The sequence below is a fragment of the Epinephelus moara genome, chromosome 16 (genome assembly GCF_006386435.1).
Source record: "Epinephelus moara isolate mb chromosome 16, YSFRI_EMoa_1.0, whole genome shotgun sequence".
Classification (NCBI taxonomy): domain Eukaryota; kingdom Metazoa; phylum Chordata; class Actinopteri; order Perciformes; family Serranidae; genus Epinephelus; species Epinephelus moara.
Window position 1 is genome coordinate 33,382,149 of NC_065521.1, and position 23,657 is coordinate 33,405,805.

Genomic DNA, 23,657 nt, shown 5'->3' on the forward strand with positions numbered 1-23,657 from the left:
CTTCTTTTTAATTTCCAGTTTCTATTCAGACGTTCTCAATGCTCTGATTCAAAATGTGCACTAACACAGGTGCAGAGAAACTGACTTGCTGTCTACTTTCTGCTCTACACTCTCTCACGTCCACTTCACCTCATTCTTTCTTCCTCAAATTACCATCTTCATGCCCATCTCTCCTCTGCCTCTTGCTGCCCTCCATATTGCCATCACCCTCTCCCATTTCCCTCTTTTACGTGTCTCATTCCAGCTGCCCCCTGCTGCTATATTATACCCACCGCAGCCCTGCTGCCTCTCTGCCACCAGGCCCCACACTGCCTGTGGCGTGTAATTGACTTTCTCCCTGCACTGGAAAAGCGGGCGGCCCGCGCCAGGCTGGAGGTGACCCATTTCCCTGGGGCATTCAGCAGCCTCCTAATCAACCATTCTCTGGGGCCGCCTCATTCACTCCGCAATTAGAGCAACTCCCCCTTTGAGAACTCCATCAATAGGCTGCCAGGCAGGCGGGCGGGCTGGATCGTCGGAGGAGCAAAGACGGAGTTTCACTCAAACACTTTGCTTTGGCTCTTCGAGTTCTGAGCCCTCCGACTTTGTACCTCCCCCTCTCTGCTTTTTGCCTCCCCTGCTCCTCGTCTCCCTCGTGGTAGGTTTCATCAGACAACAGCAAGCGGGGGTTTTGTCTAACGATGAGGCAGGTAGACAGGCAAGCAAGGAGGCAGACAGGAGTCGGATAGGCAAGAAGAGACGCAGGTAGGCAAGCAGACAAAGGCAACGAGACAGTCAGACAGACAGTCAGATGGGAGGTACTCAAGGGAGAGATTAAAAGAGAAATTTGAAAGAAACCCAAAGCGGGAGGGATTGAGCAAGAGGATCGGCGCGTCTTCAGAGCCTCTCTTGCTTTTAGAAGAAGATTCACGAGTATTCCCCGTTGTTGTCTTGCAAGGGAATACACTTGTGTTTCACCTGGTCTTGAAGACGTGCATGAAAGCGAGCCCCTCACATTGATTCTGTCTCAACAAGAAGGTGTGTTCATGGCTTGTTTCAGCCGGATCTTGTTGTGCGAGCCAAGAGCGCACGACTGAAGATTTAAAACAGTCTCTACCCAGGAAAAAAAAAAGAAACTGAACGCAATCAGACGTTTTCATGAACCGCTCTGATCCCACAAGAAGGAGCATGAGATGATGGTGCATGGTGATTAAATAACAGGCCCGGCATCTCTCCCCTGCCGTTGGCCTGATTTACTATGCAGGAGAGGCAGTGCTCTGGTCAGAGGATAACCATGTAATCAATGGAATGAAAAAGCTGCTCTGGCTGTGAAGGTTAAGAGGGGTACTGGAAGCTTTCAGCCCACTCTGTGCGCCACACATGCATTCAAAACACACACCAGACAGTCTGAACGTTACATCTCCTCCTCTGATTCCTCCCCCTCTCACCTGTTCCCCTTCCCTCCTGTCTTTCTTTGACATGCCGTTATCTCTCTTTCTCTCGGCTCGCTCCCTCCTCCTGCCTCCACCTCTTTTCGCTCTGATTCCCCCCCTCTGTATTTTTTCTTCCTCTGCATTTTCCCTGTATATCCTTCCACTATATTTGTGCTCTCTCTCTCTCCCTTTCATTTACTTTCCTCTCTTCCCTCCCTTCCTCCATCCTCTTTTTTCCTCCCTCCCTCCCTCCTACCTTTCCCCAGTGTCAGCTGCTGTCACTGTGGCAAAGAAAGTGACCAATCAGAGCTCACTTCACAGCACCGGCTTCTCCCTCCCTCTCTTATTTCTTCCGTTCCTTCCCTTCCCTTCCCTTCCCTTCTCTTCCTCCTCCTCCTCCTCCTCCTCCTCCTCGCCTCCTTTCGTCCCATCTGCCTCTCTTCCCCACAACCTTTATCAGCTCACTTCCTGGAGACGAAATGTGATGCATTATGGGAGACAGACGGCTGTCTAACGGGGTTAGTTGTGCAGCGTGGCTTATCATCAGAGACACTGCTAATCCTGTGTGTGTGTGTGTGTGTGTGTGTGTGTGTGTGTGTGTGTGTGTGTGTATGCACCATATGAGCTGATGAACTCATACATGCACAGGCCCACACACACAAACAAACACAACCTCACATGCTTACTCTCTTTTTCTGAGGAGGAGGAGGAGGAGGAGGAGGAGGCAGACGAGACATGTTTATGTTCGTCAGTCTCTGCCAGGAGAATACGATTTGCATGATATAAGCATATTTTACTCTGCTGTGTTACTCTGTTTCGCACTGTATCCACTTTACACGCTGCGTCTGTATTGGTTTATTTTTGCTGAGTTCAAAAGGACGATTCCCATGTCTTCTCCCCTTCACAATTAGGTATATAATAAGAGCTAAAGGGCTAAAAGGGACTATATAATCCCTCCTCTGTCTGAATTAAAGCCTTATTTACACCTGTGTATGTGTGTGTGTGTGTTCCTTCCTCTCAGGTGCTGATATGTGTGCACGATGAGCGGACTGGGGGAAAACTCCATGGAGCCTCTGAGCTCAGAAAACCGGAAACGCAAGCTCTCCACTTGCGACACGCCTGGTCTGGGGTGAGTGTGTGTGATCAGCACAAGAGAGGAGAAAGTGGGCTACTGGGTCAGTGGCTTCTCGAGGCCGGGCCATGTGGCTCCTTTGTGTGCTGTAATGACTAAGAACCTAAATGTGTGCTAAAATGTAAGATTTTGTTTGTAGTTTTTGTACGAAAAGCACCTTTTAAACCTTTGTTAAAAAAACTGACTTCCTTTTTGATGTGATTCATCCCCCTAAAAGTCTCGTTGAGTTAAAATCTTCTCTCCCCAGGAAAGTAGGGATATAAATAAAATGCACTTGCACACCGACTCCAAACCCACACAGATCTTTGTCAGGTCAGAAAAGTTGGACTGAAACGTAAATAGACAACATAAAAGACATAGACATATTGAGAAAAATGCTTATTCTCTTTCATGCCAAGAGTTGGAAGTGAAGACGTCTGGTCCGGGAGCCAATCATGGCCTGCAGACAGCTTTTAAACAGCCCGTAGCTTTACTTTCAAAATATAAGCTACTATATGTGACACGCCACTCAGAATTGCTTAATCAAGCAGGATCACTTTGCGTTTTCTGTTCACCTCACAATTGTAGATATGCACCAAGTACGACTTACGTGGGCAAAACTAGTGTGTTTTCATTAACAGACATTAAACAAGTCAACAAATGAAGAAAGGCGCTTAAAGTCAGCGCCTCCTTCAGGAGCAGTGGACAGTTGAGTAGGCCTACTTTTTCAGTGGAAGATGAAACACTGGTGTTTGTCTCTTTTTATGTGATTTTTAGCAGCCAGAAGCAAGAAGCAGCTGGCCACCAGGTATTTTTACATGATCTAATCTCGCCGCCATTCAAAATAAAGTTTAGACACCACTGCTGTACACTTATCATGGAGCTACAGCTGATTAGCTTAGCTTTGCATAGAGGCTGGAAAGGAGACTGGAACTCTTTGCAACATTCAGAGAGTATTTACAGCCCTTTTTACACTGCCTGTTCAAGGCGGGAATGTCGGGCCATTATTCCGGCCCACCATTCTGTCTAAAAAGTACAATTGTGGAATTGGGGCGAAGGTTGTTTTGCCTTTAAGCCAGCAGCGAGGGTAGTAACAGAGTGTAAAAGGGAAAACTGGTAGAATGGAACTAGTGTGACATTTAGACAACATGTTATGTATGCGACCCACGGCTAGGAGATGTAAAAAGCAGCTGGCAGCAGTTAGCAGCTAACTCAAAGAAGAACAACATTTAAAAATGTCCACAAACTGGGGGGACAGTGATATTCGGGAGTGCCTTAACAGAGCTCCAAACAGGGCACAAGATCAACCGCCACATAACAGGGATGGTAAATGCTTATGCCTAAATTGTTTGGTTCTGTATAAAAAAGCGAATCCATCGTACTGAAGTGTCTTTGTTGCAGCCCTATCGTAGCATCTCTGTGTAAAATGAGCTAACGATTCAGACTCCAGCTCAAGTTGTCTGCACACAGTCCTTAACATGGAGGTGGCTGAGCCAGCGCAACAGCATGAACAGCACCTATGAAGGCAACAATGTTGACAGAGCTCAGAGAGTGTTAACCTGGTGGAGAGCCAGAGGGTGTGAGCTACGCCTCAGTGACAAGGCTGTTCTGCCACTGTGGGTCAGAATGGCATTATCAACGGTTACCTCAGCTAGCCATTGGGATACACACAGGGACTCACATGCACTAACATTGCTAGGTAACCAACAGAGATTCCAGCAAGTCACTGCACCCGGCCAGGAGACAGTCTGGCACATAACCCTGCAAAAAACACAACTTGTTACTAGACTAGCTGTTTCCCCCTGCCTCCAGTCTTAATGCTGAGCTGTAGCTTCATATTCAGCGTACAGATATCAGAGTGGTATCGATCATCTCATTTAAGTCGCGGCAAGAAAGGTGGACGTACTGCAAGTTTGTTCCAGTTATGATATAAGTGCATCAGCTACAATAAAAACCACTGCTTACTTGTCACCTAGAAATTTAGTTTTTATGTTTTCAAATATATAAACAGCACCGACATTTGATAGAGGTGGCGTAGCGTTAGCTTAGCTTTAATCTTTGCACATTGCCCCCTGCAGGTGTGAGAGGAAGCGACGGGAGCAGGAGAGCAAATACATAGAGGAGCTGGCGGAGCTGATCTCCGCCAACCTCAGCGACATCGACAGCTTCAACGTCAAACCAGACAAATGTGCCATCCTCAAAGAGACGGTGCGCCAGATCCGCCAGATCAAAGAGCAGGGTGAGTGGACACAGTCGTCTGAAATCACTAAAGGCTCCTGAGAGCTGGAGCCGGACAGGTGCATCGCAAGTCAGATGGATTGTTGAGAAGTGTGTGTAGGAAACATGGGGAAAAGGTATTGAGGAGAGAAAGAGAGAAAGGGGAAGACAGCTGGACACACACACAAATATACACACGTGCACACACACACACACACACACACACACACACTCACACACATGTGCCTCCTCAGAGCCCAGGTGCAAGGACGAATCAGTCATTCATCTCCCACAAATTTCACAGCCTCAACTGTTTATGTTTGGGAGGAAACATTGGCAATGCTTTGTGAACCTGTCATTCATGTGTGTGTGTCTGTGTGTGTGAGTGTGTGTGTGTTATGGGCATGCACAGCTGTGTGCTGCCCTCGCCAGGGGCTGTTTAATTGGACGTTTGCAGGTAATCACATGCCCATCCATTCTGCTGAACTGCCAAATTATTAGTTCTGTTACAGCTGCCGTTGTCATACTTCTATCTCCATTATGCAGCGGTCATTTCCACTGAGAACAATTTAAAAAGCTTCAGGCTGAGGTTTTCGCTTCGCAGACGCACCACCCGGCGCAGAACGAACATATTTTAACTCTCACATTTGGACCGGCGCATCAGTCTTTCCATTCAAGGTGAATTTCTCGAGATCAGGGGTTGAATTTTGTTCTCGTGTCTCTGCTCGGCTCAGTCAGCGTCTGCCACCTCGACAGGAAGGGGAAGAGGCTACAGCTGGCCCTGACTGGCTGCTGACAGGTTGCCATAGTTACAGGAAGTGAAGACAGAAATGACACGGGCGTTTAGACTCGTCTCTCGCTCTCTACCTGTTCCTCTTCTCCTCCTCTCACTTTCAGTTGCTCTTTCTGCCAGTCTTCATTTTTGCTCTTTTCTCCATCAATCACTCCTGTTTTTCATCTCACTTAACGTACTCTGCTTTCGTCTTTTTCCTCTCCTGCTCCCCTGTTTTTTTTTTTCCCGCCCTCTCATCTGTATTGCAGCACAATGAGTTGCAGCATCTTCAGGTTTGCTCCCAGCATCTTAAAGATATTGAGTGAACTGATGGAGTGCAGCCTCTCTCTCTTTCTGTCTCACGCTCACTCTGTTTATGTCTCGTTTTCTTTCAGTCCTTCTCCACCTTAACTTCACAGTGCCTGGATGTAGGCAGCAGTGGCTTTTTTTTCTCTTTTGTGTGGGTATCTGTGCCCCTTGGGAGCTAATCAGATAGAATGATTCCTGTAGCCGAGCAGCCCCCGCCTCTTTCTCAGACCAAGCCCTGCATTAATACAACAACCCAAACAGCAGCCGTTCTCTGTCAGCGTCGTCTCCGTCCACATCCCTCTGGTTCAGCTCCGGTTCTTCCTGTCTCTCCCTTTCCCTCTCTCCATCTTTCTTTCTCTCTCTCAGCCTCAGCCCCTCCATTAATTCAGGTGCCTCAGCTCCTGCCCCTGCACCATTACAGCTTCCAGAGCCTCTCTAGCTCTCTCCCGCGCTCTCTCTCTCTCAGCCCCAGCCTACCAGACAGTCCCTCAGAGTCTGACACTGAATATAAAGCAAGAGGACGGCTGCTACCTGCTCCACATGCACCCAGCCCTCTACTCCTCCTGACGGGCTCCTCAGAGAAACCTGCCTCCGTCCGTCTCCCTCCTCACCTGTAGTTTTAAATTAAAAAAAAAATAAAAAATTAAAGTGAAGATTGAGAAACGCTGCCCCCTGCTGGTGCAGCTGTAGTAGTGAATGACTGGCTGTTTCCTCCACTCTCAGGTAGCTCTCCTTGTGTTTCTCCTTTGCTCTTTTTTTTAGCTTCTTTGTAAGCAGCTAGGCTTGAAATGGCTGTTCATATTTTTTCTCTAATGCATTTCATCTCTTTCCTCTCCCACAGGAAAAGCTTCATCTAACGACGACGACGTCCAGAAGTCAGACGTGTCCTCGACAGGTCAGGGGGTCATCGATAAGGACCACCTGGGGCCGCTCCTGCTGCAGGTGAGTCCAGCGCTCCACCCAAGTCAAATCGGATGATATTTATTCATCAGCCAGCTGAGCCGGTGGTGACTTCCTGTCACTGTGCCCTCAGGCTCTGGACGGCTTCCTGTTTGTGGTGAACCGGGAGGGCAGCATCGTGTTTGTGTCGGACAACGTGACGCAGTACCTGCAGTACAAACAGGAGGAGCTCATCAACACCAGCGTGTACAATATTCTCCATGAGGACGACAGGGAGGAGTTCCACAAGAACCTACCCAAGACCAACAGTGAGAAACACACACACACACACACATGCTTACACACACTCACAGGGAAGCTGCACATCTGCTCAGAAGCAAACCCTGCTTGACATCTTCCACAGGGCCGAGGTATAAAACAAACTTTGAGAGGTTACAACAACTCCGCGCACACACGCACGTCAACGTAAACTCGCTCGGTTATTTATTCATGCTCCTCCGCTCTTAACTCCTTCTCTTGTTATAATGAGGAGCTCCTGGGAAGCCTGTTGGTGTGCATAAGAGCTTTTCAGAAAGACACACACACACACCTGACAAAACACACATGTGCACGGGAGCACCCACCCACTCGGTGCTAAGCAGGCAGAGCGTAGCGCAGCTGTCAGTCACACTCAGTGGTCCAGACAGTGTAAAACAGGCCTGAGCTCTATTCAGATCCCATGGCAGCCATCTGGAAACTACTTACTGCTGAATAATGCACCTCCACACTTTCCTACTACTTAATTCAGTTCGTGTTTGCGTGTGCATGTGAATTATTGTGTATATTTACATGCCTATGTCAGCAATAGGACTGCATTTTTTAAAGGCAATGCCTGTGTGTGTGTGTGTGTGTGTGTGTGTGTGCCCACGAGTGTGTGCACAGAGCACTATTTATAAAGCTGATTAATTATGGATATGTGTGCTCGACTGAACCTGCTACTCGATTAACTCCGCAGTAATGTTCCTAAGCAGCGGCTGCTCCGACATGTCATTGACACGTTCTCTCACTTATTCCTCCCGTTCCCCCTGCACGCTCCTTTATTCATTCACTCTCTTTATCTTTTAAGACTCATCTTTATCTACTTTTCCTCCGAGCGTCCCTCGTGCTTCTCTCGACTCACTCTTTCGCAGCCTCATTCATACTTGATACGGCTGCCTGCTAAGACGAAATATTGTCTGTTTCTCAACCTGCTTCCCTCTCTGCTCTCTCCCGCCCCTCATTGTGTCTCGCTCTGCTGCTCTGCCCCTTCATTATCTTTTGGGCCCATGAATGAAATACGCTCTCGCTGCACATTCCTGCGGGATGACCGCTGACCACGCCAGCTACAGTTAAATACACACACACTAACAAAAACAGACGCTCGTGCACAAAACATGTTTGAGCTTTTGTTTGAGTGTGTTTTTTGACCCCTCTGTCTTGCCTCGCTGTCGGCTAATTGTGTCTGAGGGGAGAGATGTCGGCCCCAGCGCCTGCGCTGCGTTCTCTGTCCCAAGGCCTTGTTAAATCACCTCTCACTATCAGTTAGCCCCTCCCCGCCCCCCTCCGACATATCTCGCTCTCCTGGGTCTTCTCTTGTATCCTCCCCGCACCTGCCAGACAGAAACCTCCGGCCAACTCAAGGCCCCTGTTAAGGCTTCACGCAGACCTTGGAGGACAGTTAGATGTCTCTCTGAAGTTTGCCTCCCCTTTCTGTCTCTTTTCCTCCCTCTCCCATGTGAAGGTGACCCCGTCTAAATGTGTGTGTGTGTGTGTGTGTGTGCGTGCTGTGATGAGAAGTCAGGGCCTAAATGAGGATAGATGGCTGAGTGTCCCTGGCCTCTGCCCGCTGCAGAGCAGACTGAGAGGGAGAGATATTGGAAATCGACACCTTGGCTACATTAATCCCATGGTCCATTTAGCCAGGCATCCGGACAGCAGGAGAGTCTTCTGCTACTCAATTTAAGAGGGAAAAATACATGTTGCATTGTGGTTTGTTTGTTTTTTCTGTGTTTGTGTGAGGCAGGAAAAGGGTGTGAGTTGCCGTGACATCTGATTACAGGCGATCCATTCATGGCTACATTTAGTTTTCAGTCCCAGGAATTTCTCCGTCCAAATTTAGTCATGAATGTAAATTTCTTTGTGTTTGTGGTTCCTTTTTTTAGTAAATGGAGTGTCGTGGGGAAGCGAGGCAGCCCGACAGAAGAGTCACACCTTCACTTGCCGGATGCTGGTCAAGTTTGGCCACGGCCCCATGGAAGAGGGGCCAGGAGGGCCACGCTACGAGACCATGCAGTGTTTTGCTCTCACTCAGCCCAAGGCCATGATTGAGGAGGGTGAAGGTACGCTGGGACAGTCACAAGTTTACACACTTTGTAGAGTTTTATTTAAGGATTTTACTGTGTTGGGATTCATCTGTGTTAACCTGCAGTTCCTCTCCACTTAAAAATGCTTTTGGTGGAAAGTTTCTTAGTGGTTACCTCAAATCTAAAAAGTTTTTTGTGACATCACAGCTAGAGATATATCGATATTCAATATAATTTTTGATACCACAGGGGAAATTTGACATTGAGGGCATTCAGTACAAAAGTGTATCAAAAGATTGATATAACAAGGCTATAACATGACAATGCCAACTTCTTTTCTTGGTTAGAGAACAACAGATTGACTGTAGTAAACACTAACAATAAGACAGAGTGAGAACGCACAGCTGGTACAGGTGCATCAGTACTGCGGAAGAAGACTATTAAAGCCATTTCAAATATTCAAAATCAGTATGTATCGATAAATCAATATTTCTGACAACACTAGGGTGACATTGAAATTAAAAACCTCCAGTGCACATATACAGTAAGACTGGACTTTTCAGTGAACTTTTGAAACTACGGATGTTTAGATATATTATTATGTCAAGCAGACCACTTTAAAATTGTCTGGAGGGGATCTTTAAAAGAAAGTAAAAATCACATTTAAAACACAAAACTTTGGTTGACAATCTGATTTAAAAAATAAAAAATAAATAAATTCACAAGGCAGATGCATTGTAGTTAAAAAATATTTGTGTCTCACTCAGAAGGACTTGGTTACATAATTAGAAGCTTATTTGAGCCCCTATTTTTCTCTCCACTTTCTATTACTGGAGCTTTTTTAGCCATGTGCGTCTCAAATGTTAACCATGTTTCCCTCCACAAAAGGGATGTTTTGAACGCAGATGAAATAAAAAAAATTAAAATAAAATGACATAAAATCTGAGTTAAATTGGTTTAATATTAAATAAATCAATAAAAAATATGTCAGCTCACTAGAACAAAAAAAAGTTGCACATGTATTTAATTAATTAGATTTTTCAACCATATTTTTATTGAATTTCACATTCACACATACAAATTCATGTATTTCATATTTTTAACAAAAAATTAGAATAAAAAATAAAATAGAATAAAAGACATGCCATACAAGAAAAACAAAAGAACAACAAAATAAAACAGCAAAAGTTTAGAAACACTCAACAACACATGCACTGTGTACCTTGATGTTGGAGATATTTCAAAAAAGGTTTCCACACTTTTTCAAATTCTTCTGCCCTTCCTCTTGTTATATAACTGAGTCTTTCCAATACAACACATGATGCCACCTCCTTCACCCATACATGTATTGAAGGTACATCCATTTTTCTCTTGGTCTGCTAGAGTCCAAAGTCAGTTAAAGTCAGCTGTTTTGAACTAACAATTGTGTTTTTTAGCTATATGCGCAGTACATATATGTTTGCTGAGTGTGCTACACACACCTGATTCTACTTCAAGAAAGTCCTGGGGTCATTAAAGAGTGCAAATCTCTTCTCTCATTTTAATTAATCTGCAGGAGGGAGCTAGAGAAGCATTTTTTCAGTGAAAGTCATTAAAAACCCAAAACGATAAGTCTTGAGTACATTAATGAAACATTACTGACTCCTCTCTCCTTTCACCTGCAGACCTCCAGTCATGTATGATCTGTGTGGCCCGTCGGGTGACAGCCATGGAGAGAACAGAGTGCTTCAACACCCGACATGAGCTCTCAGGTGAGGAGCTGCGTCACCCTAAATGCTCACTGAAAAAACACAGAAGGCTCTAACAGGCCGTGACGTAACTTTGTTATACATGAACAGGTTTGACTCATCTCCTCATGCATCTCCCTGTTTCCTTCCCTCCCCACTCGTCCTCCTTCTGTCCTCCCCGGCAGGCAAACTGATCCAAATCGACCAGAACTCTCTGCGAGCATCGATGCGTCCAGGCTGGGAGGATTTGTTGAGGCGTTGCATTCAGATGTTCCTTCAGCACAGTGACGGGCAGCCATGGTCGCACAAACGCCACTACCATGAGGGTGGGTCACACACTGCTGACGTACTTTAAACGTAGAGAATTCAATTTGTAAAGCGCTTTTAGATGACCATTTGTATACCGGTTACTCACTCCGTGTTACGTTGAATTTGTGGAAAAAAAACCCATTGCTTTTCTCGCATGCCTCCACATTGACCAAACAGTATAAAGTCTCATTTATCCAATCATATGCTCAGTATCTCCCAAACAGACAAAGCTGTACCTATTCTCTCCTCAAAGCCAGACTCCATTGACAAAAGTAGTGATTTTACCTTGCTTTAAATGGGAGTTGCTGGTCTACCTCTGCCGCAATTGGTTAGTTTGTTTGTGCTATTTTTGTGACGTCATTGAATCTGAACTCACCCTTTAAAACGCCAAAGTCACACAACAACACAAACAAACTACAGATTGTGGTAGTGGTAGACCAGCAGCTCCTGTGTTCAGCAATGTAAAATGACTGTTTTTACATTGTTTGGCTTTGAAGAGAGAATAGATACACTTTTGGTTCAGTTCCCCACTGGAAAGGGCTGTGTGTTTGGGATGTACTGAGCATATGACTGGATAAATAATACTTGGATTATACTGCAGGAGTTGTGTGAGAGTCTGTAACAGGAATGGTTTGATATAACTTTACAGTTGTTAAACGCGGTCCAACATCACCTCAATTCATCAAGATTTTTTGGATTCTTCGTTCACCGTGGGGGCATGTGAGAGAAACGCTTCCTTCAAACATTCAGTGTAGACTGAGGGTCATTATTTCCTGCCTTGGAAAGATACACTACTCAATTTGTAACTCAGATGAAAAGAATCCAAAAGGTTTGGGGTCCTTTCTCTAGAATACTTCCAGAGCTTACACTTACATGTAAACTGAAGATTTTGTGTTTGTTTCTCGTTCTTGTTGCTCTCTGATAAAGTACCCCATCATTCTGACCCTGCCTTTTACACAGGCATCTCTCCCCCTCTCTTTTAATATTGAGCCTGACTTTCAGCTCATTTGTAATTTTTTGTACAGTTCAGGAGATGGAGGACCGTCCTATTAACGATATTCCGGCTGTTATTTGGGGTCAGTGGAATAGGGAGGATTATGATTAGATTTTATGCTTTGTTCCCCGTTTTATAGGAGCTTTAAGTTTGAAACCTGTTGTGAAATCCTGTTAAAATTGAATATAAATATTCTTATTACCAAAACAATTCAATGTAACACGGGGTGAGTAATTGATGTGCAAATGGTTGTTCAAGAGTTGAAGTATTCCTTTAAATCCACAATGAAAGAGCTGGAGGCAAATTCATCAGGATGTTGCTGTGTTTAATTAACTGTTTGCTTAGTTGTGTATTTAATCTCCTCTCTTACAGTGCTGTAGTTAAATTAAATTTTTTGTTTTTAATTTGTTGTTGCTACCTATCTCGGCCAGGCCTCACTTCAGAAAGGAATTTCAATGAGACCTACTGGTTGGATATATAAACATGCATACACACCTCATGCGTCAGTGTATCAATATTGATCTCATGAATACAAATGTGTGAGCGCTACAACATTGATCCTCACTGTAATCACAGAGATGGTTTTAACATGACGGCAGTGATTGATGACGTCTGTTAACAGATCAGTGTTTCAGGGTGTCAATTTGTCCTTTATTCCGTGTGTGCAGCCTTCCTGCAGGGTCACGCTGAGACACCCTTGTACCGCTTCTCCCTGTCCGACGGCACTCCAGTCACAGCCCAGACCAAGAGCAAACTGTACCGTCACCCCATGAGCAACGAGCCGCAAGGTTTCATCTCAACTCACCTCCTGCAGAGGTCAGAACCTGACAATACAAACACTCCATTCAGACACAGATAAAGGATTTTTTCACTTTACTGTTGGGACAAAAAAAAGCACTTCAGTTATATCTATGCGCAGCATTCATGCCATACAAATACTGAAGTAGCAGCTGAAGTAGCTTTTATACACTGACATCTTGTGAACAGTGAGAAGACAACACCATACATGAGCTAGTATTTTAGTCGCATTCATACTGAGCATCTAGTCTGAGAGTGGTTATTGTGGGCAATACATTATGTTCAAGGTTCCTGCATCTTTTCAAACCTTGCGCTTGTTTTCCATCTCTTTCCACACAGAGAACCGAACGGCTACCGCTCAGCTCAGGGTGGGAACATGATGCCAAACACTATGAGACAACAGGGCATGGGAGGCCCCAACCCCAATGCCCAAATGAACATGAACACTGGTGGAGGGATGGGCATGGGGGGCATGGGCGGCATGAACAGGGGCTTCGGCATGAACGAGCAGGGCCACATGGGTCACATGGGCCCAATGGGAGGCGGCTCCATGTATGGAGGGAGCAGTGGAGGGGGAAGTGGAGGTGGAGGCATGGGCAGCCGCATGATGCAGATGAATCAGATGGGGCAGATGAATCAGGTGGGGCACATGAATCAGATGAATCAGATGGGTCCCATGAATCACCCAGGCCAAGGCATGCAGCAGCACCCACAACAGCCCCCGTTTCAGAGCAGCGGAGGGTTTGGGCTGAGTGGCATGAACAGTCCTTCGGGAAGCCCCAGAATGGGCGGCCCCCAGCAGGGACTCCTGATGTCACCCCGTAATCGAGGGAGCCCAAAGATGGGGGCCAACCAGTTCTCACCTGGAGGTTAGTCGATTGATGTCTAATTCAACATCAGATATTTACGAATTGATTGACTTGTTTGTTTGATGTGAGTTTTTTTTTTTCTCAGGCATACACTCTCCTATGAGTGGCATTGTCAGTGGTGGCGGAAGTGGAGGGAGCACCACCACCTTCTCCAGCAGCTCCCTAAACGCCCTACAAGCGATCAGTGAAGGAGTAGGGAGCTCCCTCCCCTCAACCCTAACATCGCCCTCACCAGCCCACAAACCTGACAGCTCTCCCAGTGTGCACTCCTCCTCCGCTTCCTCTCAGCCCAGTCAGCCGGTCAAACCAGGCCAAGATGGCTCCAAAAGCCCAGCGGGAGGCTTAGGGCCGGGGCCCAGCGACCATCACCACCCCATGCACCATCACCACCATCATCAGCATCCTCCGGCTGAGAGTTCTGGAGACAGACCAGACAGCCAGGCAACTGCAGCGACTAAAGAGTCGGGAGAGGGGAGCAATGAGGCGGGGGTGGCGAGCTCTGAACCCCCTCGGAGGGTGCCAGACAGTAAGGGGCATAAGAAGTTGCTGCAGTTGCTGACTTCCCCGACTGAGGAGCTGGGAATAGGTGGAAGTGGGCCAACAGGGCCCCCAGTGCCACCCCCATCAACCAACAGTGGCACTCCTGCAGGCTCAGACAGCAAGGACCCCACTGGAGGCATGACTAGCCCTTCATCTACTGGAGTCTCCTCCTCTTCTTCAGCCGGTGCCAACGCCGGCCAGGCGACAGGGCCAGGGGGCGTGTCAACATCAATATCGTCAGCCCACTACACAGGCACGCTGCAAGAAAAGCACAAGATCCTCCACAAGCTTCTTCAAAACGGAAACACCCCCGATGAAGTAGCTAAGATCACAGCCGAGGCTACAGGAAAGGTGACGCTGGGAGGCCAGGAGAGTGGTGAGGCTGGAACAGGAGGATCAGGGGCCGGGGCCGGGCCGGGGATGGTCACGGAGCCCAAGCAGGAGCAGCACAGCCCGAAGAAGGAGAAGACCCACGCCCTCCTCCACTACCTCCTCAATAAGGATGATCCCAAAGAGCCAGTGGATGTCAAGCCTAAACTCGAAGAGCTGGATGGAAAGGGAGCTCCGGGGGCTGCTGGCGGCCCTGCACGGGGCGGACCTGGATCTGGACCCGGCCCTGCACCTGAACATCCTGAGAGCAAGATCAAGTCAGAGCCACCTGATGACGTAAGACTTCCTCTCTGTCATGACATGATGCAACTATAATATTGTTATTGACATTTAGCTGACACCAACCGCACTCTGTCCTTTGAGTTTGAATCTTAACATTTACGTAATAACAAAATCTGGCCTTTTTTAATGTTCAGTTGCACAACCTGGAGTCTATTCTCGGAGATCTGAGGGGTTCAAGCTCTGACTTTTACCCGGATCAGGCTGGAGGTGGAGGAGCAAACGACACAGGAAGCAAACCACAGGGTTGCCTTGACGACAGCCTGCAGGGTAAGTGATTCAAGGGTCAAAGCCTATGAGAAGTGACAGTCACATGCAGGGTGGGCGTCATGACATCATATCCGATGACATCAGTATAAAATGCCAGTGAAACGACATCTGGCATCATCGTGTGCTGAGTTTTGTTTAACTCCTACAGCTCACAAATACATGCCTCATTATTTTCTGACCCTTTTTTTTTTGGAATAACACTTTTTAATTTAATTTAATGTGTAAAATTAAAAGATCTGTTTGCAAATGCTTGATAGTGAAGGCTATTTGAAAATGTGTTTCTACCTCACAGCATCAAGAGATGAATGTGAGTGTACATGATGCAGTGTTTTATGAAAAGTATTGTTTATTATTTGTGGTTGGTGACTGGTATGTGAAGTTTATAAACACTGAAGATATCAATATTTTCAGAACACCAGAGGATACTGAGATATTACTTTACCCCATATCACCCACCCACACTTTCACACAACACAGACATAATTCTCCTTATTTCTGAGGACTACATATGTGACCAATGAGTTTATACTTTCTGTTGACAGGGAGTCCAGGAATAGGTCCAGGGCCTCGGGGGCCCTTCCAGAGGGCCATGTCCATGGAGGGGAAGCCTCCTGGGGGGCCTGGAGGAGCAGGTCGGCGCCCCATGCTCATCAAGCAGGAGAACATGATGGGCAGTCCGGACGGCTACCCAGGAAACATGGGTGAGTTTGTGTGTTAAGTGTAAAAGTGTTCAGCACATTTTTATCTCACACCTCTCTGTGTGCCCCTCTCATTATCATAAGAGTATGCAGTACCCAAATTAGGGTACCCAATTATGAGATAGCCTTTAAACTTTTAAGGGACAGGTAAGGGAGACGATTATGGGATGAACTGTCTTTTTAAAAACACATATTTAAGATGGTAAATGTTGAGGACTATGAAGGTGCCACACTGCTCTCCTTAAACATGATACTGACATGTGCACATCTGTTGTTTATGTATCACCAGGGCCAATGAACAGGGGCATGGTTCCCCAGAGGTCTCCCATGGGAGGGTCAGCAGACTGGGGCATGTCCCGCTCCAGTGGCAGCCCAGTGGGCTCAGCAGGACACCCCTCCATGATGCGCCCAGGCATGGAGTATAACAACAGCAAGGGCATGATGTCAGGACCGATGGTCGGCCGCTCCAACAGCGTACCGGGCACCAGGTCTATGCTGCAGCAACAGCTCATGGATATGGGTACGTCTGTCTTTCTGTTGCCAGGTGTTGATGGTGCTGGAAAAAATATCATAGGTGGTTTAATGGGAAGATATGTACCAAAGATCAGGGAGAAGTGTAAAGAATAAAGTACAGTTGAAGCTGATGCACAGGTATGTGGTTATAAATCAAATAAAAATTCTGACCTGACAGTGCAGAGTAAAAAGTTTAGGGATCGCTAAAGCTGCAACAATTCATCCAGAGGGAAACACAAATGTCTGAACTAGATTTTGTGGCAATCCATCTAATAGTTGTTGAGATGTTTCAATCTTTAATGACAGACCAATATTGAAGGCCTTTGATTCAGGCTGTTAGCTGGCCAAAAATGTGTGGACACCCATCCAAATTATCCCAACCACCGTTTTTGACTTTTGGCATCTGACACGATGTTACATATGTTGACAGGTGTACAGGTTATACATTCTACCTGTATAAGCTGTAGCTTCTAACTGCCCTGTATCACATCATATTACATCATTATATAATTTGCATATCATTATATCATCAATATATATATTTATATATATTTGATATTAATATTTAATTACAAGCCTGTGTGTTTATCTGAATGCACATATTTTGAATTATACATCTGCAACATTCCTGTGCAGTTTTTCCTACTTGTGCAATAATATTTTTCTATTTAAATGCTGTACACCATATTTATATTACAAATACTCTGTGCAATTATCCATCATGGACATACAGCATCTGTATACACTCATCAGCCACAACATTAAAACCACAGGTGAAGTGAATAACACTGATCATCTCGTTACATTGCATTTTTCTGGTGGGAAAACTTTGGTCCTGGCATTCATGTTGATGCCACCTGACACACTCCACTCAACCAAACACCACTACAGACCAAATACTCTCCGCATGGCAGCGTCACTCCCCAGCAGAATAACGCACCTTGCCACACTGAAAAAACTGCTCAGGAATGGCTCGAAAAACGTGACATAAAGTCCCAGATGTCAACCTGGCCTCCAGATTCCCCACATCCCAATCCGGTCGAGCATCTGTGTGACATGCTGGTGCCCCACCTCACAACCCACAGCACTGCCAACGCCCTGGTGCCAGACACCACCAGACACCCCCAGAAGTCCTGCATCGATGCCTCGACAGGTCAGAGTTAAGTCTGGTCCAAGGAAGACCCACCGTGGATCAGGGTACCTCTGGTGTACCAGCACGTCCCACAAATCCTTGAGCAGATTGGGATCAGGGGAATTTAGAGGCCAGGTTGACGCCTTGAGCTTTTTGTCACGTTCCATGGGCCACTCCTGAGCAGTTTTTGTGGTGTGGCATGGTTCCTTGTTCTGCTGGGGGGGCACTACCATCAGGGAGTGATGTTGCCATGAGAGAAGGAGTACTTGCTCTGCAATGGTGTTTGGGTGCGTGGAGTGTGTCAGGTGGCATTCACATGGATGCCAGTACCTAAGGTTTCCCAGCAGAACATTGCATTGTAGCAAGATGGTTAATGTTGTCTTAATGTTGTGGCTGATTGTTAGCGAAAGATGTATATAGTTTATTTATCTTATTTTGTATGTGTAGAAATTAAATGAATGTATTTGTGGTTTAGGAGGCTCCGCTGACATGGGCATGGGTATGAGCCCCTTCAGCCAGCAGGGCCAGCCCAACCAGTCCCCCTCCTGGCCAGACACTATAATGGGCATGGAGGGTAACAGGTCAGTGCAACATCCATTATTGTCTGTATTTAGTCCTGATAAACTGCATTGAGTTCAGGAGGCAGTTTATACTGACCCTCATAGTGAGTGTGTGTGTGTGTCTTTGCCTTGTAGACGCCAGTTTGGCAACACCTTAGATGATCTGCTGGTGCCTCCCACCACCAGTGAGGGTCAGAGCGACGAACGGGCACTTCTGGACCAGCTGGACTCTCTGCTGAATAACACGGATGGCATCGCTCTGGAGGAGATAGATCGAGCCCTGGGCATCCCAGACCTCGTCAGCCAGGTAGGCCATCAGGAAAACATCGCTCTCATCTCAGTGCTCCTCTCGATCCCTCTAGAAGTAAAGTGAAAGGAGAAATAATCAGTCTGCATGTCATGACTCATAAGTGAGCCGTACGTTCATCTTTGCATTAGATATTTCAGTCATGACTCACCGTGTTCAGACTGTTCTCTCACTGAAGGGAGATAGATGAGCCCGGAGGGATCTGTCTGTGCTGCTTAGAAAAAGACAATTACAGAGCCAACCAATTGGAAATTAATCAATTAGATGGAGAGGTTTGACAAAGTTCTCTTTTTGTCCTCTTGTCCTGTCTGCTCCAGAACCAGGGAAGTGAGCAGCAGATGGAGCCTTTCCCTGGGCAGGACCCGGCCATGGTGCTGGACCAGAAGCCTCTGTATGGACAGGGCTATCCCGGACCTCCCGCCATGCCTATGCAGTCTGGCTACGGAGGGAACCCCATGCAGGGACAGGCCCAGCAGGGCGGGTTTGGGCCCATGCTCTCTCAGATGGGCCAAGGTGGCAGCTTCCCTGGGATGGGTGGAATGGGCGGCATGGGTCACCCTCGCGCCAACATGATGAGACCCAGGATGATGACTGCAAACAAGCCCATGAGGCTCCAGCTGCAACAGAGGCTGCAGGGACAGCAGGTATGAACACAGGAAGCTCACTAAATCATCAGCTTACATGCAAACATTCAGCTTGTTTCCCAGTTGTCCCAGTATGTTACATATTCTGATCTAACCATGTTAGTATGTGGAAGAATTACAAACGTAGGTGTATTTATAAATGCAATTTTGCACATCAAAATTGATGGAATATTTCACATCTGGGAGAAACTAAAAATAAATTAACAAGAACATTTTTTACCTGCTATTGATGCTTTTTAACTTTGAAATTGATGACATTATTCTGGAGCTGCATAATATTCTATTATTACAAAAATGTTATTCACTTAACAGAGCTGTATGAAACATTCAGAGCTTTAATACAGCAGCAAACCACTTGCTATGAAAAGATTTAGTGGATTAATGGCGTCCTGAGCAGAGAATGAAGTCACGCTCCCTCTGTGTGTGTATTCTGTGTGTGTAATCTGAGCTTCACTGTTTGTTGTTGTGGTAGACAGTTGATCAGTCCCTGTGTGTGTATCCCACTGGCTAGCTAATCGCCACCACTCTGCAAATGGTAAATAGTGAATGGACTGCACTTGTGTAGCGCCTTTCTAGTCTTCCAACCACTCAAAGTACTTTCACACTACGTCACATTACCACACTGGTGGCTGAGTCTATCATACATGGTGCCACCTGCTACTCAATAACCATTCATAAGCTCTCACACACCAATGAAACAGCCATCAGGAGCAGTTTGGGGTTCACTATGCACAAGGATACTTTGATGTGCGGACTGGAGGAGCCGGGGATTGAACCGCTGATCTTCCAATTAGTGGATGACCTGCTCTTCCTCTGAGCAACAGCTGCCCAAAGCTGCACTGTGCTCATATGGCGATACCTCTGATAACAACATCCCGACCCACAGCATCATCCAGTCCATCCGGTTCCCCTCCAATTAACACAGTTCACTTTGTCAGCACTGTTGGCGTTGTTTATAGAGTTAGCACCGTTAGCTGCCGGCTCCGCCACCTTCATGTGGAACCCTCTGCAGACATAGATAGATATGCTCTGAAATGTTGTTAACAACTCATTTAAACCTATTTCTTATTTTGCTAACTGCCAAAGAGTGCTGTAAGTGTACGGTATTCAAGTTGGACAAGGTCAGAGTAACATTTGCTCCTCCGTCTTATCTTGAATGTTTTTTTTCCTTCCTCAGTTCATGAATCAGACGCGACAGGGCATGGGCATGAAGATGGAGAACCCTGGAGGAAACCCTGGCATGAGGCCCGGCATGCAGCCCGGCATGGGCGGACAGGTAGATGACCAAAACTCCTTTGGTTAGAGCATATCTTCTAGATTAATCACTGTAATACTGATTTTGTTGTATGAGATTAATGTCACAGATTTTGCTTTAATATCAGAATCATGTTTGTCAAGTATGTCCACACATACAAAGAATGTGGCTCTGGTCCTGTCTGCAGACCTGATTGTCCTCTTGTCCTGTTTGCTAGTCAGTTTAAACCAGACAGTGATTGACGTACAGGAGCGGACTGATTGCCGTGGAGAACTGTTCTCATCAGATCCCTTGGCAGATTGAACTTCCTCAGCGATTGCAGGAACTATACATCACCTGCTGAGCCTTTTTAGGAGACTATTTTGCAGTCGTACTTCAGGTCCTGGGAGATTATAGATCCCAGACATCTCAAGGTTGCCATGGCTACCATAGTCCCATTGAAATTTGTATTTTTCTTTTCTTATATGTATATAGATCTTATTTTGGGGGGCATTTTCTAGCCCTCAGTGAATAGTATATAGTCAGGAGGCAGACGGGAGCTAAAGTGATCAGCTCCAAGTTATTATGACCTCTTGTCTGTGTGTGGAGTCACTAGCTTGGTGTAAATATAATGTCATTGGTCTAAAATTGAGCTTAATTGCTATTTTGTCGTTATCTTAAAGAAATATTTGATTCATCCTTTTAGTAATAAAACTTCCTGAAATTATTTGACTGTCTACATTAACAAATTATCGTCCAAGAGACGCATAGTCTATATTGTATATATTTTATTAAAGCTCCAGAGATATTTATACCGTGTGCCAACCTTCCTCAAACTCTCTGTTTGTGTTTGTTTTGTGCAGCCTGGCTTCCTCAATGCTCAGATGATGGCTCAGCGCAGCAGGGAGATGGTCACCATGCAGATGAGGAGGCAGCGTATGATGATGCTAATGCAGCAGCAACAGCAGCAGCAGGCGGCGGCCGCAGCAGCTGCAGCTGCGGGAGGGTTCAGTCCCCCTCCAAATGTCACCGCTCCTGGTGGCATGGAGAACCCTATGGGAGGGCCAAACATGGGCCAACCGGGCCCCCAGCAGTTTGGCTATGGTGGGAACTATGGTGAGTACACTGAGCCGGGCGCCCAACAGAATACTGCTGCTCCCTGGTGGTGAGTCGGTGCGCTGCAGAGTTCTGCTCTTGGATTTGTCCTTTTAAGAGGCAGATTTATGTAAAAGAAAATGTCAGAAGACACTGCATGTATGTCTCCCCTGTTTTTTTTATAGTCAGACATATATTGGATTTGAAGGGATAGTAAATATGAGAACACACTCCCAGGCAACAGGTCATCATCTTGCTTTATTTAACACCATGTATCAATTATCTGTTTCCTGTGGAGCGAGGAGTGAGCTGAGGCTGGTGATTTATCTCCACAGGGATGGGCCAGCAGGGAGACCCCTCGTTCGGCCCATCAGGTGGCAGTCCTCCTAATGCCATGATGCCCGGCCGCCTGGGGCCTCAAAACCCCATGATGCAACAACACCCGCAGGGCGGTCCCATGTACCAGGGGGCAGAGATGAAAGGCTGGTCGCAGGGAGGCATGGGGCGCAACAGGTATGAAATCAAACACATATACGACAGGTACCACAACACTGCACTAAGATAAGGAATAAACGTAGGCTTCTTGTCTTGATTGTGCACAGTCATAAACCCGTCTTCCCTCCTGTCGCTGTTTTTCACCAGTTCGTACCCTCAGCAGCAGTTTGGGCAGCAGGGACCTCCGGGGCAGCAGCAGTTCGGGCAGCAGGGGAACCCAGGCCAGTATGGCGGCATGATGATGAACGGGGGCATGCCAGCCAGCGGAGGAGGAGGTCACATGGGCCAGATGGGAGGGCAGATGGGTATGAACCCCATGGTGATGGGGCGCATGCCGATGGGGCCTGATCAGGTAGGTGCAGAGAGGAGAAGAGTCTGAGTGCTTAAAGGACAGGTTCACTTTTATTCAAGGTTATCTTGAAACGATACTGACATGCCCACATTGAAAGGGTTTCTCCTGTCTGTAGTGGGCACACAGAAATCTTTGATCCTGAATCTCTAGATAAAATTTTCAATGTTGGGTGAGGTGGAAAAGTTGGTGTATCGATAAAAGTAAAATGTGGCAAAATGCGATGGAAACAAACATTATCCTGATGTAAATGAAGCATGTGACTTAAAGGAATATTTCATCTCCAGATGACCATTTTAACATCCTTTACTCACCCTGTGTTACATTGAAATTGTGAACAGAGCTTTGTTTTTCTCACATGCCTCCGCATTGAAACAAAGAATCCAAAAGTGGAGATTAATTGAAGTTATAGTTATATCAAAACATTTGTTGACAAACTCTCACACAAGTCATGCAGTATAATCCAAGTCTCATTTACCAATTTGTATGCTCAATATTTCCCAAACAGACAGACCTTTCTGACAGGGAAATGAACTAAAAGTTAAATTTATCAATGCTCTCCTCAAAGCCAGACCTCATTGACAAAAACAGTAATTTTACCTTGCTGAACACAGGAGCTGCTGGTCTACCACTGCCTCAAATGGTAGTTGGTGTGTGTTATTATGTGACTTTGGTGAATCTAAACTAACCCTTTTTAAAACACCAAAATCACACATTAACACTAACTAATTAACTGATCGAGGCAGTGGTAGATCAGCAGCTAGCGTGTTCAGTGAGGTAAAATTACTGCTTTTGTCAATGGAGTCTGGCTTTGAAGAGAGAATTGTTATGTTTCACTTTCAATTCAGTTCCTCGTCAGAAAGGGCTGTCTGTTTAGAGAGTACAGATCATATGAATGGATAAATGAGACATATGACATATAGACTTATAAATGAGGATTATACTGCACGTTGGCACAGTGGTGCAGTGGTTAGCATTGTCGCCTCACAGCAAGAGGGTTCCTAGTTCGAACCTGAGTGTGGGGGAGCCCATCTGTGCAGAGTTTGCATGTTCTCCCCGTGTCATTGTGGGTTTTCTCTGGGTACTCCGGCTTCCTCCCACAGTCCAAAGACATGCAGGTTAACTGGTGACTCTAAATTGTCCATAGGTGTGAATGTGAGTGTGAATGGTTGTCTGTCTCTATGTATCAGCCCTGTGATAGTCTGGAGACCTGTCCAGGGTGTACTCCGCCTCTCGCCCAGTGTCAGCTGGGATAGGCTCCAGCCCCCTCACGACCCCTAAAATGAAAATGAATGAATGAATTACACTGCTCGAGTTGTGTGACTTCATATAATCAAGAGTTTTCTCCATTTTTGGATTCTTCGTTCACCAGAGGCATGCGAGATGAACAAAGTTTTCTTCACAGATTCAAT

The 23,657-nt window shown here is 46.3% G+C and overlaps 1 protein-coding gene across 1 annotated transcript in view; it reads left to right on the forward strand.

The window, feature by feature from the left end:
* The window catches only part of LOC126402309 (nuclear receptor coactivator 3-like), a 96,377-nt gene that overhangs the window by 69,451 nt on the left and 3,269 nt on the right, over positions 1-23,657 (forward strand). Inside the window, exons 3-22 of the mRNA XM_050064189.1 lie at positions 2,434-2,541; positions 4,602-4,762; positions 6,663-6,763; positions 6,855-7,029; positions 8,902-9,078; positions 10,707-10,793; positions 10,955-11,095; positions 12,741-12,888; positions 13,210-13,739; positions 13,825-14,945; positions 15,086-15,218; positions 15,761-15,919; positions 16,206-16,436; positions 18,037-18,142; positions 18,257-18,428; positions 18,746-19,072; positions 20,250-20,348; positions 21,170-21,422; positions 21,737-21,914; positions 22,044-22,248. Coding sequence (XP_049920146.1) covers positions 2,453-2,541; positions 4,602-4,762; positions 6,663-6,763; positions 6,855-7,029; positions 8,902-9,078; positions 10,707-10,793; positions 10,955-11,095; positions 12,741-12,888; positions 13,210-13,739; positions 13,825-14,945; positions 15,086-15,218; positions 15,761-15,919; positions 16,206-16,436; positions 18,037-18,142; positions 18,257-18,428; positions 18,746-19,072; positions 20,250-20,348; positions 21,170-21,422; positions 21,737-21,914; positions 22,044-22,248 — 4,593 coding nt within the window. The 5' untranslated portion in view covers positions 2,434-2,452. The remainder of the gene's footprint in view (positions 1-2,433; positions 2,542-4,601; positions 4,763-6,662; positions 6,764-6,854; positions 7,030-8,901; positions 9,079-10,706; positions 10,794-10,954; positions 11,096-12,740; positions 12,889-13,209; positions 13,740-13,824; positions 14,946-15,085; positions 15,219-15,760; positions 15,920-16,205; positions 16,437-18,036; positions 18,143-18,256; positions 18,429-18,745; positions 19,073-20,249; positions 20,349-21,169; positions 21,423-21,736; positions 21,915-22,043; positions 22,249-23,657) is intronic.